Source organism: Cariama cristata, unplaced genomic scaffold, assembly GCF_000690535.1.
Source record: "Cariama cristata isolate BGI_N322 unplaced genomic scaffold, ASM69053v1 scaffold6904, whole genome shotgun sequence".
Lineage (NCBI taxonomy): Eukaryota > Metazoa > Chordata > Aves > Cariamiformes > Cariamidae > Cariama > Cariama cristata.
The window spans coordinates 22,889-38,975 of record NW_009611159.1 but is presented as its reverse complement, the minus strand read 5'-3'; the positions used below and the strand labels follow the sequence as shown (position 1 = coordinate 38,975).

At 38.7% G+C, this 16,087-nt stretch overlaps 1 protein-coding gene across 1 annotated transcript; it reads left to right on the top strand.

The window, feature by feature from the left end:
* Positions 1 to 644: 644 nt before the first annotated feature.
* ASNS (asparagine synthetase (glutamine-hydrolyzing)) lies at positions 645 to 14,690 on the top strand. Its single transcript, XM_009698130.1, has 11 exons — positions 645 to 927; positions 3,210 to 3,447; positions 4,895 to 5,080; positions 5,434 to 5,535; positions 7,628 to 7,755; positions 8,523 to 8,649; positions 10,022 to 10,128; positions 10,460 to 10,560; positions 12,788 to 12,869; positions 13,132 to 13,287; positions 14,259 to 14,690. The coding sequence occupies exons 1-11, from the start codon at positions 679 to 681 to the stop codon at positions 14,466 to 14,468; spliced, it is 1,686 nt and encodes a 561-aa protein (XP_009696432.1). The 5' UTR covers positions 645 to 678; the 3' UTR covers positions 14,469 to 14,690.
* The last annotated feature ends 1,397 nt before the right edge of the window (positions 14,691 to 16,087 follow it).

The window sequence follows — 16,087 nt, the reverse complement described above, 5'->3', positions numbered from 1 at the left end:
GCCATCGCTGGACCTGTAGGTCCCAGCCTCAGCCCGCCTCGAGCGTGGGTTAGGGTTAGGGTTCAGAGAGCTCCAAGGCCTGTGTCTCCAGGGGCACTGGGGCTGGAAAAGGCATGCCGAGGGGAGCGCGGCACAGCACTGCACCAACATTGCTCCTTCCATGCCTTTCTTCCTCGTCTGGGCCTGCCATTGTGCTGGGGAAGCCCAGGCTAAACCTACCCCCTTTCAGTTTCAAACCATCGCCCCTTGTCCTGTCACTACAGGCCTTGGTAAAAAGCCCCTCTCTTTCTTATAAACTTCTTATATACTGAAAGGCAAACTGAAAGGACTCTTAACGTGTCTGCTGAGATGATGTTACTTCAACAGATCATACTCGATGCCCAGTAATGATTTGTCCTATTTGTGCTCTATAAAAAAAAAAGTAGACAACCTTGGTGTACCTAAAGGTAAACTTAAACCTGATTTCTTGCTGGCCAAAGGTTGCTTATCATATTCTGGGCAAACCGGGTTTTGCTTCGTGTTAGTAAAGTCTGTTATTCTCTTGATCAGTCCTTTTGACAGTTAAGTGATTAATAACCTGTGTTTGTTGTCTGTGTTTTCTAGGTGTCAGCTCTTGCTTATAATGTTCATGTCTTTATGAACAGGTTCTCCACTTTCAGGTAGAACAACAGCCTCACAATGTGTGGTATCTGGGCCCTGTTTGGGAGTGATGAATGCCTTTCTGTCCAGTGTCTAAGTGCCATGAAGATAGCACACAGAGGTCCTGATGCGTTTCGGTTTGAGAACGTCAATGGATTCACCAACTGTTGTTTCGGTTTCCACCGCCTTGCGGTTGTTGATCAGTTATATGGTATGCAGCCTATCCGGGTGAAGAAATTCCCGTATCTGTGGCTGTGTTACAATGGAGAAATCTACAATTTCAAACAGGTGAGTGTTGTATGGATTATACAGCATTTTCTTTTTTTAATTTCATAACTAGTGGATATTCAGAAAATTTTTGAAACGTGGTGGACTAGAATATCAGAAGAATTTTAAAAAGTTATCAAATGACTAGTATTTAAAAGGAAGTAAATTATCTCAATGAGCTGTGGTTCTGTGGTGGCTTACTTAGTAGCATACTTAGTCTTTAATACTGATAAAACACTTTTTAACTGACAAGAAGGGCAATTAGTGTTTGTATCTTCACGTTTGATCAGTCTAAAATAAAGATGCATTCTTCATTATCTCTTGGAGTGGAGTTCCAAGCCTTTCTCCCCCTCTCTCTATAATGCAAATGCTTTTAGACTGTCTTGCTCTTCAGTTATTTTTGGGTTCTTCTTCAAGCTGTTGGGTATTGCATTTTTATTTCTGCATATCAAGCTACATGGGATATGTCACTTATGATATTACAATGTGTAGCAGGCTTATGTATTTATGTAAAAGGAACAAGCACTAGGGAGGTGTTTCCGATATGCCACCGAAGTCCTTAGGTGTCTGCAGCTTAAGGCAGATGCTTTGTGGGGTTTTTGAGAGCCACCTAAGTCTCTTCAGCACAAAACAAGCAGCAACTCTGTACTTACTTCCTAAAGTTTCTGAATGTCCCTGATGGGTGTGATACTGCTGCTGAGCATCATCTATGTGCCTCAGTCCCTGTGCTGAGATGTCCATGCCGCCTGTGTTACTTGTAAAAGGAAATGATTCAGATCATCCAAATTTGGCATATAAAGCAGCTTACAATTGTGACTGTTTCTGAATCATGCTGAAACAGAATGCTTAAAATAAATCATAAACCGAGTATGGTAGTATCAGAAACGTATGAATAATCTGAGATATCTTGGTACTTCTAACATCACATTTTTGAAGTCAGAGTCAGGCTGCTCTCAGTGATGTCAGTGACATCAGTAACATCATTGGAAATTTGACTGAATAGGCAGGAGACTTCCCCCCCTCCCGAGTCTTCAAGTATCTGTCTGTTTGAAAGGTGAAATATATTTTGCCTTGCGGTACATGTGAAATGTATTGTACCAACATTTGTACCAAGTCTGTAATACTTGCTGTGCTTTGCATTGTGGTTTTTTCTGCTGTTGAAAGCAGTAAGAACTACTCTCAGTTGTGCTACACATACAATCTTAAGGGGACTTCAATTACGCAAAACTTGCATTGCCATCTGCAGGAATTTGTTTGATTGTTCTCACTACGTTATGTACCCTCTTTCTTTATAAAGAGATTTTTCTTTCAGGTTTGTGGCTGAAACCTACCTAGGAAAGAATGACTGGTGAAACAAGCATCTTGTTTAGGGCAGTGACTTGGTTATTTTAATATTGACTCAATTTGATCCAAGACTTCGCCCCATAAATAGTAATTAACATCAAAGGACTTAAAATGCTGAAGCATTGATTTTTGTGGGGTTTCTTGGCTTGTTAGTGTTTATTGAAAACCTGTCTTTCCCCCTGTCTGGTAGATATTGATTGGACTTTAAGAGTAGCACCACAAGAACGTGAAGAATATTTGGTCTGACTTAAGTCTGACAGCTTATTTCTTCCTCCCCAACTCCATCTGCACAGGCAGAGTGAAAAGGTTAGTTTGAGGAACAGAGGAAGATTAAGCAGAAGGAAATTCTCTCCGCATAAAACCCCAACCAATCAAACACAGAGGAATTGTGGTGACTAAAAGTAAACGAAAGTTTATTTCTCAAGTACTGTACTCTGCACAGATATTATCGATGTCTATGTGTTTTGGAGCCGGGGGGGCCTCGTGTAAATGTCATCATTATCTGATAAGAAGGTGACACTGAGTGATTTGAGACTACAATAAATGAAGTCTTTGTTTCTTTTTTGAGTTGTTTTGGAAGCAGTGGCTGCCTGCTTCTGCCATTTGTGTGGGAGATGGGGAGGCTAGCGCTTCTGAAGACCAGGGCCATGGGGTTGCGGTTTGACATCCTCCGATAGAAATGTATCCCTTGCCATTATGTAAGTTGCTGAAGGCTGCAGAGTCAATCTACATTGTCTGAGAGATGATCCTGGGTAATATTTTGAACACAAAAGTGTAATTTCCTTCTCTGGCGGGAAATGTTTGTATAACTTTTGAACTGTGATTTTTACAAAACCAGAATTATTTTGCTTATTAAACAATTACATGAATCATGTTGTTGTTTTGGGTTTTTTTCAATTAATAAGCAGTCAATGTTTGCAAATGCTTATTCATGTTTTTCTTTATATTTTTTTTCTTAGTTGCAGAAGCAGTTTGGATTTGAATATCAAACATTAGTGGATGGTGAGGTTATCCTTCATCTTTACAACAGAGGAGGAATAGAACAAACAGCATCCATGCTAGATGGTGTATTTGCTTTCATCCTTTTGGACACTGCAAACAGAAAAGTGTTTCTGGCGAGAGATACTTATGGAGTCAGACCACTGTTCAAGGTGCTGACTGATGATGGATTTTTGGGTGTCTGTTCTGAGGCAAAAGGTAAAACCAGTTGTGTTTAGTGCCTAAATAATCTTAGGTATTGTTGTCGGAGACAAACTTCTTTGTCAGGCTTCTCTTCTAAGTGTGAAGAGAAAGAGAACTGTAAGTTCAGTAATAAATGAACTATATTTAGTAGTATAAGAACGATACATCGTTAAAACAAAACCCACAGATAATAAACCTCTAAGATGTTTAACTGTCCTTTAATATCTCTAAAATAACTTATTTAATTTTATAATTCTTTGTGTTCTGGAATCATAGCAGTATTGAGCCTATAGCAGTATTTATTGTGATAAATTATATTAGAATTAGTTCCTGGTGTTCTATGGTGAACTAGGAAATAATTCCGCAAGAACTGCTAATCTGTAAAAACCAAGAATTTTTAAAATCCTACTGAAATTTCTTGCAGCATTGGGTAATTTTCTAGTGACACTTAGTTTATTTGGTGATGATATTTTTTTTTTTTTTTCCTCTTTGAGATGACACATCCACTACTCTTTTCTAAGTAATTATCTCTAGTCTTGACACTTGTTTGGATTTCATTATGCAATGCCAAAAGGGAGTTTATTGCCTAAAATGCACTTTGGCTAAAATCGACTTTCACAACTACTTGGGTTTCTCCCATTTACTGTATATCAATTTTATTATCGAACTCCAGTGTAGGTTGACTCCTCTAATAGTAGTACGAAGAGCTGTACCATCTCTGCTTCTTGGGAAGGAGGAAGGGAAGTGAGTATTTCAGGGACTGTGTCCTGTAACATCACAGTGAATTACTGAATTGCTGTTGGAAAGGGACCAGTAACTCTTTTGTGGCATTCCTCAAGGGGCATCCAGGTGACCAGCAGGTGCAAAACATCCTCTTTTGCAAGACGAATGGAAATGAGGTTTAGCTACAAGTCTGACTCTTGGCATTCATTAGCAGTGGTGTAGATCAGTCTGGAACTCATGAGCTATGAAATCACTAAATCAATGCCATTTAAGCAATAACTTCAGTGATGTAACTTTATTAAAAACCCCTTGTTAGCTTGGCCACACTTGGTTTTAAACACAGAATCAGTTATTGTCATTTGAATTCTGATAAGTATATTACACCTTGACCTGGACATCATGTAGTCGGTTAGAAAAGTGCTCTTCTTAATGCTCATAGTGATAAATTGCTACTTACCAATTAGTAAAATTTGCTGTCTTCCTTTCTCTGCTGTCTGCCTCAGCTCAAGATGGCTCAGATCTATGTGTGTGACCTGCCAGACGCAGAATCATGCTCTAGTCAGGGCAGACTCTGACTCAAAATGTTACTTTTTTAATACCAGATTTGGGATCTGGAGAAAATACTGTTTATTGTTTTAGTACAGGGGCTATTGAGTGAGGTATACCTTAACCATCCTAGGTAAAAAACCCTGACTTTTTTTTTTTTTTTTTCCCCCTCCACCCCCTATTTTATCTGTAGGACTTGCCAACTTAAAGCATTCAACATCCTTATGTTCTAAAGTGGAACCATTTCTCCCGGGTCATTATGAAGTGTTGGATTTAAAGCCCTCTGGCAAGGTTGCATCAGTGGAATTGGTAAAATTTCATAGCTATAAAGATGAACCACTCCATGTTGCCTGTGATACAGTGGAAACTCTGCCTTCAGGTAGTACAGCAAAGCATTTGCTACTTATTCTGATTAAAAAGTGAAAAAATTATAATTGTTGAATATAAAATTTGCATTGATTAGTTTAAAAGGGTGCCCTTTTAAAAACAAACAAAACAAAAAACCCAAACAAACCTGGAAGAACCTTTATAATGTATAATGTAGGGATTTAACTTGTTTTTGTAGGCACGAAGTGTACGAAAGTGTACTTTTCTGTGTACAAAGATGAACTTGCATGCCATCTTTATCAAAGGAAATTCAGACAAATATTTTTGTTCCCTAATAGCAGAATCCAGCAAAGGCTACGTTAACACTTCTTGGAATTTTTATTTTTCCTTTTCTTTTCTGGACAGGCTTTGATCTTGAAACAGTGAAAAGTAACATCCGTATTCTGTTTGAAAATGCTGTTAGAAAACGTTTGATGGCTCACAGAAGAATTGGTTGTCTTCTGTCAGGTAAGTAGCAAGAATCACAATGATTCTGTGTCTTCTCTCTTTCACCCATCCTCTGCTACTTAGAGGAAAGTATACTGGCTATTCTGCTGTGATGTACCTGAAGTGATCTGAATCTTCATTTGCTTTTTAGAGCAGAGAACTTGTTAGCTTGTGATAAAGCTTTCCAGTTTACAAGTATCTTGAAAGTCTTATGCTCTTAAAGTTTACTCTGGGCTGGGATGTTGGCTTTTTGAAACACTCTTTAACTAAGATGAAAAAAATAATATTCTTATTGAAAAATCACCCAATATATTCTTAAGCATAAATCTCATATTTAGGTTGATGTCTAGAAAGAAAATGTAACTATTAGAGTCGCTTTGCGCAGATTGAGGATAGAAAAATGCATTGGCATGTTTCAGATGGTGAAGTTCTTGTCACCTTCTTTGCTTTAACCTCCATCCTAGACTGCCCTTGGTTTACCAAGTTACAGGGGACCATCTGGACCAAAATTATTTGCTACACTCTTTTTCACATGAGGTAATAGCTTGTGGTACAGGAAGTTGTTCACTGACTTAGCTGGTCAGTGTTGTGATCCAGTGGCTCAGTGTTACAGAGAGCACTTCAGAGGTAAGGCTTTGTAGCTGTGGGACTGACATCTTATTTACTGTGGTCTTGTAGCACTTCGTACTTGTGGTTAGAGTTCTGATGTGCTGTTCATGCATTCACTGAACATCAGTAATTACACTCATTTATCATGAACCCTATTAAATGTGCATCTGAATGAGAGAGAACTGACTAGGGAGATACTTTTGGACCATTTCTTTACTGTGGCATCATAAAAAGTAGGAGGGAGGTAAATGAGATGGGGAGATACACAGAGCTGAAGTTCCCAGCCTCAGTCAAAAGGCTGTTCAAACCCCAAATTTTAGATACCAAATTAGAAAGCAGTCAACAGCTCCTCAGATGCACATGCAGAATGTACTAGTAGCAAAACTAAGTGCCCGTGCTGGTATAATACCAGAGTATCTCAGTGCTTCACAATTTTGAGTATGCTTGGAGCATCACAGTTGGAGAAGTGCTTTTGTTTCCAGTCACGGAGGGAGTTCTGTAACTTCACAGTGGAAACTCAGGTTTTGATTTCCCTGATTTCCACATCCTAAGCACGCAGTTCGATTTTTGTGCTCTCCATTTCCCAGACTCTGCATGTAATTTCTGCAAAAGGAGACTTTTTTTATAAGGTAGCATACCCAGAAAGGGGATCAGGGTGGGAATGGATGCTAATGCACTAGCTGAAAAACCACATGCAGACTGTAGGAAACAAAAAGAAGAGGATTTTGCCTCGTGCTTGTCAGAACCGCAGTCAGATGTGGGAGAACAGGCACTGTGTTTTGCTCAGTACTTCAGAGGGGAGCAGTGAGTAGAACTAGTCAAGGATCAGCAGAACTAGCTCATGAGAATAAGAAAGTGGAGCCTTAGAGTACCTCTAGGCAGCTTGTGCATGTCTTGGTTTTATTTTTTGTTTTCTAAACCATTCAAATCCTTCCACTGTCCTCCTCTGAGAAAGAAGAGGGGAGGCGGGGAGAACATCGCTAGTGAACTTTTTCACTTTGAAGTGATGTTTAAAAACTAATTCCACTCAAAATGTGTGAAACACACTTTTGAAAAATTATTGAGGAAGAGTGGCATCCTTGTGCTAAACGTTCTGTTCTATTACTTAATTTTTTTTTGTTCAAACAGCAAACCAAAAAAAACTTACATAGGTCTGTCAGTAGAGTATCAAATGCGTAGGTAAGAAGAGGATAGAGGGCAGTTTTGAAATGGAGAATAAATCCGTTGTAGCAGAGTTGAGATACTTTCTGTGTATCTTAAAGAAGTTTCCACTGGTGCTTCCGACACCGAAAGTCCTAACAACTGTTAGTGAAGATGTTGCACTAAAGTCGCTTCGTTCTTTTGTTAAGCAGAAGTAAATGTGCACTTGTACCAGAATTACCTTGGGTTCACACTGCTTAAAAATGAAGACCACTCATGACATTCTGCTGTCTAGATTCAGTGCCCTTAAGGGGAAACAAAAAGGCAGTCAAACACCTAACCAAATAATTTGTTTTGTTGGCAGGGGGCTTAGACTCCAGCTTGGTTGCAGCTGTTCTTCTGAAACTGATGAAAGAAATCAACATCAATTATCCGTTACAAACCTTTGCAATTGGAATGGAAAACAGTCCCGACTTACTGGCTGCAAGAAAGGTATAGTAAGCGTTGCGTTCAGTTTGTTCTGAGCTGCTGAATGCTAAACAGTGTATATTAATGGTGCTAACTTCATGGTGTGGTATTAATAGTAACACTGAATATTGATGCATTGCTATGATGTAAATCAGTTTGCAGTAAATAATTTAGTACAATGTTTGCTGCTTAGTTAAATCTTATGAAAGAGATAATTCAATCTTACCTGTTCTCTCTTGCATCTGGAAGATGTTCATGACAGACTCCCGTTGCATTGTTACCAAAAGGATGGTACTTTGGAGTTGTCTCAATTCTGCCTCTGGGTTTTAGGGTAAATCTCCATGCTATGGTTCCTAAGCTATGGTGTTTGTATATATGTTAAATACTGTAAGTTAGTCGTACAGAGCCCTGTACAAAGTGTTTGGTATCTGGGGTCCCCTTTAGGTATCCAGGCTGTTATGGTGTTTGAGCTGCTTTTTCTCTTCAGGGCAAATATCTGGAGTATTTAGAGCCTCTGCAGATTCTGTTATGCCTTGGGCAAGCAACTGGATGGTCTGTTGTAATCATGATTGAACACTGTAATTAGGGAGACTGTTCCCTCTGGTAAATGTACCACTGCAAGTCAGAGGGGCTGCTACAGTGTCATCTTTTCTTGGCCTAATGTCATATAATTCTCACTGTGGCAGAAGGGAGCTGGTGCTTTCACTCAACGTTTGTGTTTTAAACACAATGTATGTTTAAAAAATGTTTTAACTGAAAAACAATACATTATTGTCACCTTTTACAAACAGGTGGCAGCACATATAGGCAGTGAACATCACGAAGTAATATTTAATTCTGAAGAGGGAATTCAGGCAATTGAGGAGGTTATCTTCTCCTTGGAAACCTATGATATAACAACAGTAAGAGCTTCAATTGGTAAGACTTTCTAGTAGCAATCCTTGCTTTATATCACAAAGTATTACATGATTTTGCATAAAACGTCATCTGCTAGATTCTTTAGCTGTCACAGAACCTGGGAACTGGGACTCCCAAGTTCTGCTCTCTGGTCTTGTCTGTGATACCACACTGACACAAACCCAGTCATTAGTTTCAGAGTCACTGACTGTACAAAACAATTGTCAAGAGCTGTTCCTGAAGCTTTGGGATGAAAAAAAGCTTTATGAAGAAGAAACATTAGATCTACAGGTCTAGGTTTTCTGCTCTGATAAATATGAATGTTGGAGGAAGGGGAAAAACTTGCAGTTTATCTGAGGTACTAGATGTTATGATGGCAAAACAATTATGGTTACCCTTTCCTTGCATAATTTTAATATTAAAGTGAAGTATTTCTTGTCACCCTCTAGTAACACATGTACATTCAAGCCAGATATGTTTCTTATAATGTATGTTTGATTCTGAGAAATTAAGGAAGTCACCAGCTGCTTCTTACAAAGGGTTGCCAACCTGATAAGGATGAAAAACTAATGCAGTGTGACCTTCTGTGTAATCCAAGCTACAACATTTTACCCAGTTAATCTTGTGTCATCCTAAAACATTGTAAAAAAAAGCTATTAAGCCAAATAGGCAACACAGTTCTGAAGACCCGGGTCCCTGCGTGGAATTTGGTACATGAAGATAGGACTTTGCAATATGAAATACTGGAAGTGTTTCTTTAAATAAAGCCAACTTTTCATCTGTTGTCTCTCTTTGTGATTGCTGCTTAACATGAGAAATAATGAACTAGATCCTTTTCATTAGATCTCTAATGCTTTTGTTATAAAAGCATATTGTTTGGAAAGATGCAATGAGGGGAAGGCATAATTCTGATTAATAAATGATTCTTTAAAAAAAAAAGTAATTAAAAAAAAGGCTTCATCCAGTTCAAGCCACAGTGGCAGAGAGTTAAACAGCAACTTTTGCCTTTAGTTTTGTTCTCCAAAGCTAGAAGGCTTGTTCAGGACTGTGCTGGAATTAATCATGTGCTTAATTTTGACCTGAGTCAGAACAACTTCTCTATGTGTTCCCATGGGAATCCTCCAGCATTCCGAGGATCAGACAGACATATCTTTCTGATATTTTGAGGGCTAAGTGTAAGTACACAGTTTAGGTGTGTTTGCAGCACTTACTTAGTGTGGCTGTTGATGGCTTTGAATAACAATCAAATGTTATTTTAGCATATTGCAGTTGTTTGCTATGGAAGAAAGTAGTGTAGGACAGAAACTTCTAAAATGCTAGATTTAAAACTGCACTAGCTGTTTATAGTGTCATGCATGCAGCTGTATTTTAATAACTTTATATTTTTTTTAAGGTATGTATCTTGTCTCCAAATATATACGGAAGAAAACAGACAGTGTGGTCATTTTTTCAGGAGAAGGATCAGATGAGCTGACACAAGGATATATCTATTTCCATAAGGTAAATACATTCCCTATACAGAAAGCCATTGAGCTGCTCGTTCTCTCCTTCAGTGGAGAATCTGATATTTCAAGGTGTGATGTTTCAGAGTTGTCATAGCTGTATATTTCTCCTGAGGTGGCATAAAATCCAAGGGATTTAATTTAATCACCTAAAAAAATAACTTTTTTAAACTTCAGAAATACCTGAGACTGCCATTTCTTGTATGTAGTCTTTGCTAGTTCTGAGATCACTCAGTGATCACTACCACCCAGATACAGGACAGCAAGTAATGGTTCTCTTGGTGCAGCTGTATTATGTCTGTGTGCTACCTGCATGTGTCTGGTTACAGGCACCATCTCCTGAAGAAGCTGCAGAAGAGAGCGAGAGGCTCCTGAAGGAGCTCTACCTGTTTGATGTACTTCGTGCAGACAGAACTACTGCAGCACATGGGTAAAACATAGTCTCTTGGATGCTGAGGACTCAAGTGATTTAAAAGCCTAAGAAGATCTTAAAAGTTCTGCTGCTGTTGAGGAACGTACAACAGTTAATTGTTGACTTATTGTTACTGTTTGAATTACTAAATGATTCAGAATATTGTGAAGCAGGTTAATTTTATTCCTACTGTCTTGTTCTAAACTATTCTAAGATGATCATCAGTCTTCAGAGTAGTAATAGGGTGCACCCCATACTCTGCTTGAGCTCTGTATCTTAGTATAACTTGAGACACCACCTGTTTTGGTGGAACAGGCATTGCTGATGTTCCAGGTATGCACAGGCACTCAGGGTCCCTGTGCTCTGAATGGGTGGGAAGCATGGCATGAGGGCTAGCAGTCTACAGGGCAGGCAAAGCTGGTCTTGAGAGTAATCATCAATCACATCTTTGTTCTAAACACTACTAGACAAACTTGTGATTGCTACGGACAGTGCTTTGCCAAAGAAGGTTTTAGTGGATGAGAAAAGACAGTGGATTTAGGTACTGAACAGTAAGGTAGAGGAGGAATGAAACTGCAAATCTAATTACATCTGCTTACAGTACCTCTTGATTAATTAGTTCTGCTTAGAGTAGCTCTTGATTCTGAAGCAAAAGGCTGCTGGGTATTTGTATACCAAGATGAAATTGAAGTGGTAGCCTGAAGGAATTTGAGCAACAGCAAACCACGTGGCAAAATTTAATCTGGTCTTCTGTGATGACAGGGCCCACTGTGTTGCCAGCTGGTGCCGGAAATATCTTTTGTCTGGGATTGTACTGGTGTATATAGAAGCAGTGAATTTAGAAATATAAATATGCAAAGTTAAGGAGGAAGGGCAAAGTTGTATTTGACTCTGGGTTTTATTGAGGTTTAGACAAAGGGGAATCTTGAATCTGATAATCAGCATGCATATGAGGAATTTTAAAAAACATACTGAAAGAGAATAGTATGTGCATTGAGGTAGCTGACTGTAGTAGAGATGTTAAGATACAGTATGTATGACTGATAGCTTAAAGAATCGCCAAATTGTACATTGCAGAAAATAGCGTTATTTTGCTAAAGAAATACATAAATTAAGAGGAGAATATAGTTGGGAAGCTGGCTATAGGTGCGAAAAAGATGGTACCTTCAGCAAAGCAAACAACTTACCTATTGGGAAACTTGTGTTGTATATTAAGCCTGCCACAAAATGACTTGCCCAGTTTTTTTATGACTTTCTTATGTTTCTCTTTCCTATATAAAAGATGGACAGGGTGCAGGAGACCTGCCATTTGCCTCATAATTTGTTTTGTGCTGAAAGGTTTGGCCACGTATTTAAGGCTGTTTAATATCACACTCTGGCTGCTCTTTGGAGAGTTGCCATTTCTTAAAGAGAAGCTGGTGTCAGCTTCACAGCACTGCTAGGAAGAAAGAACCCTTGTATTAACAAATTAAAACTGAATTTAAGGTGTTCAGATTTATGGAGAAGAGGAAGAGGGATTAAGAGTAGAGAGGAAGTGGTGAAAGTGCCTTTATCAGTTAGATGGAAAGACTTACAATGCAAATCTTGTCAGTGTATGTGGAAACTGAGCCTCAGAAGGTGTGTATTACCTGAACTAGTTGAAGCTTTTTATCAGAGGAGAAGCTACAGTGACAATGACATTAGTAGAATGCAGTATAGCATCTCTGTTTGACTTTGAAGCTGGGCAGCGTAATGTCTCTTGAGGAAACACACTGAGAGAGGTTCTTTCTGCTGAAGGCACAGTTACTGTAATTTTGTTTGTTGCCTTCAGTGTCCTTAGAAGCCATGGTATGCATAAGAGAATGTAAGCAGGAAGACTTTGTATGTGCGTATCTGCCACTGGTATAGGAGAGAATTTGTGCAAATGCTGCAGGATCAGTAGTCAATAGCTGTCTTTTGGTTACGTGGTACAACAGTTGCAAATCCAGCAGGACTGTAGTCTTTAGATTCTTTGTACTAGAAGCTGGCCAGCAGATGGCATCATAAATCATAGAGATCTTTATTTAATCTGTGCAGACCATATAGTTTCCAAATTGATGAATTAAATGCAGACAGTCATGAATATGCAAATGAAATTTCTTCTGAGTAAAAGCAGAGAACCTTACGTTTATGTGAAAGACAGGGAAAGCTTAACTGTTATGGAATTTGTAAGTAGATGACTTGTTGGATTAGTTCGGTGTCTTTTCTGTTTATTTTCCCTGTTTAGTCTTGAACTGAGAGTCCCGTTTTTGGATCATCGGTTTACTTCTTATTACTTATCTCTACCAGCAGAACTGCGAATCCCAAAGGTATGTAAAACTAGCATTGGACCCAAGTGTAAGCTTACAAATTCACTGGTACATGTTCTAAGCATGACCATATTGTTGAATTCGATGGTTAAGTCCTCTACCCAAGGTCAAGCATGCTCTTAAATATTTTACTGGATTGTTTGACTAGTGGGAACCCTTTTCAGAGCAGACATTCTGAAAGGAAACCATTTCTTAAGTGTTTAAAGCCAGATCTTTGTACTGCAATTCCTGAGACTCACGACATTGTTTGTTCTGCAAACAGAATGGAATTGAAAAATACCTTTTAAGACAGTCTTTTGAAGGTTCCAACTTGCTTCCGAAAGAAATACTCTGGAGACCTAAAGAAGCTTTCAGTGACGGTATAGCATCAGTAAAGAAATCCTGGTTTTCCATTCTTCAGGACTATATTGATCAACAGGTACAATACTGCTTTTTTTTTTTTTTTGTCCTTCGCATTTAGATTTATTAGATATGGCTACCAAGGGGAGGAAGCTCACATGCTTAGTTGGGAGAATAAATCTAGGTATGACATATGACGGTAACTTGAGCTTCAGGGTGGAAGAGCAAGATAAACTTTAATCAACGTTCTTCTAGTTATCTGAGTTGGTTAAAGGCATTTGAAATCCTTGATACAAAGAAATGCTAGAGCCTGACAGAGATGACTGTGTAAGGAAATGAACATCATCTAGGTATTTGGATTGCAAATTAGATTGTCAGCAAACGCAATTTTTGGGCTACACGCAAAGCAGCTGCTTCAGCTGAAGGCACTTGCATGAACTTACTCTGCAGCTGAGTAAGAGAGTCATGATTTTATAATGTCCTTACTTGTTTGTCATCTGTTTTTCCCAGCCATGCCTAGCTACGCCCTTTTGCTTTTTAAAGCTTGTGTTTGCATTGCTAACCAATGAAGAGTCGCAGCATTTTGGCTTTGGACAAAGGATAGTCATCTTTGGTGTCATCTTGGTGATACAAGCAGAGTCAACAGCTCTCTGTGAGCTGAGAAAAAAAAAAAACAGGAAACCACTTATATGGCAGAAAGATTGCTTTAAGTTCCAGTTGATTCACAGTAAAGAGAAGGATAGAAGATAAGTTTTTGTGAGCTTACCAGCAAAGGTGACTGTAACACAAAGAGAAATGGGCTTCACGCATAATGCAAAGAGAAATATTAACAGCACTGGAAATATAGTTATGTATTCATAAAGATCAAGAGAACCTATGACAAAAATTCACCTATTGGAAGCCTCTTCCTCTGTTCTAGACTCTTTGTTTTTTTAAACCTGTGGGCATTCAGTGGTGGTGAATCCTTGTATGTCTTTTAACTTGCAGCAAATTGACTTGTAAAAGTCAAACGTATTTGCAGCTTAACTTGAGTTTTGCTTATGTCTGTAGGTTGATGACCTTCTGCTGGAAAAGGCAGTGGAGAAATATCCTTTCAATACACCTAAAACAAAAGAAAGTTATTACTACCGCCAGATCTTTGAAAAACACTACTCGGGGCAAAGCAACTGGCTGCCCCACTACTGGATGCCAAAATGGGTTAAAGCTACGGATCCTTCTGCTCGCACGTTAAAACATTACAAGTCAGCTACTCAAGAATAGCCTGTTGAAATAATCCCCCAAATAGAAGTGCTGCAAGGAATTTGCATGCACTCTGCTTTAAAAGAACCGAACAAATTATGGAAACCTAAAGCTTAAATGGTCTTTATGATGCATTTTGACAATGCTATTGGAAATAAGAGCTTTCTATGGGTAGTTTACTATTAAAAATTTTCCTTGCTGTACAAAAACTTTGTAATTAATGGGAAAATACTTTATGGACAAGGACATACGTTATTTGGCAGCTCTGTTCCTTCTGTGACCTTGATTGTATTCATTTGCCTTGCAGTCATTTAATATATTTTAATGAGCTCTGTTTTGAGGACGTGAATAAGGTGAAGTGATGCAAACTGCTGCAGACCCTCTGAGCAAAGGGGAATTTGACTCTAGCTATTTAGTGATTTGTGTTCCTGGCTGTGGTATTTGGGTAGTCTCTCTGTATTATTTTATTCTGAATGTCTTTCTAAGCATTCCCAAAAACCTTGGTCTGGTTTTCAAAAGGTATTTAGATATTCATACCTATGCAGAGATGCTTACTAGAGTTTTTAGTAGTGGTGGTGCTGGGTGTTACTTAAGTGAACAAATGGGAATCTTACTTGGTACTGTAAGGCCACCAGTTGGCTGTTTTGAATCCTGTAAATGTGCCTGCAATTGTGTAAATTGTGACTGCAATCAAAGAGCAGAACAGACAAGAGAAGCCGAGTTACGTCTTTGTTTCTAACTCAAGGGCTTAAATTTTTAAATGTATTTATTATTCTTGAAAGTAGTGTTAACTGGGTGACCTGTATCAGTATTATGGAAGTTGCATGACTAAGTATTTAGAAATTTTTCACTTACTGTGAGAATTTTTCCACCTGTGTGATGAAAAGGTAGACTGCATTGCTGCCCAACTGCATGTGGCCAACTGTGTGGTGAACCAGCCCTGTTAACCATAGATTCTAGTCGGACAAAGCATCACTGAAGATAATGGCATCAGAAGCCTTGCTTGAAAAAATGGAAAAAAAGCTTCTTCAGAAGCCACAAGAACTTCTAATGCCTTACTGAAAAACACATGACTTCTTACCCAGGACAACTTTTTATTAACTACTTGGGCATGGGGGCTGCTTTTTTAAAGGTGACTTAAATGTAAGGATAGTCAAGAAATATGCATGTGTGCTGCAGATTGACTTGATTAGCATCATGCTCTCTATGAAGACAAGCATCTAGTTTATTGTCTCTCTTGACTAGGAAACCAAAGCCAATTTTTATTTAAAAGATAAAATATAAGCAATTCTGGTTTAAAATCTTCATAAAATGTCTGATTGTCTATTTATTACTCCCCCCTAATCCTGCTTTTGAATCTCTGTTCCAGAAACCTTACTGAAACATCTTGGTGGTACCATGGAGCCCATGAACTGTCCAGCTATGGCCAGTAATGGCCATATCTTGGCATAAACTTGCCCACACTAGTTATTTATGAATATATGATGAGCAAGGCAATGTGTTCCTGCAGTGTTCTTTACTTAAGGGCCGTGTGCTTGTCTTTTTGGATTTCTTTGAAGCGCAAAAGTATATTTTGACTTGTATAAAGTATGTTATTTAGGTACTGATGTGTAAAGATAAGATTTACTACCCACTGTAAA

Excerpts from the sequence above, each read along its gene's own strand:
- ASNS (XM_009698130.1), top strand. The coding sequence starts at position 679 with ATGTGTGGTATCTGGGCCCTGTTTGGGAGTGATGAATGCCTTTCTGTC. Across the intron at positions 928-3,209 it reads AAATCTACAATTTCAAACAG|TTGCAGAAGCAGTTTGGATT; the intron begins GTGAGTGTTGTA and ends TTTTTTTCTTAG. Across the intron at positions 12,870-13,131 it reads CAGAACTGCGAATCCCAAAG|AATGGAATTGAAAAATACCT; the intron begins GTATGTAAAACT and ends TTCTGCAAACAG.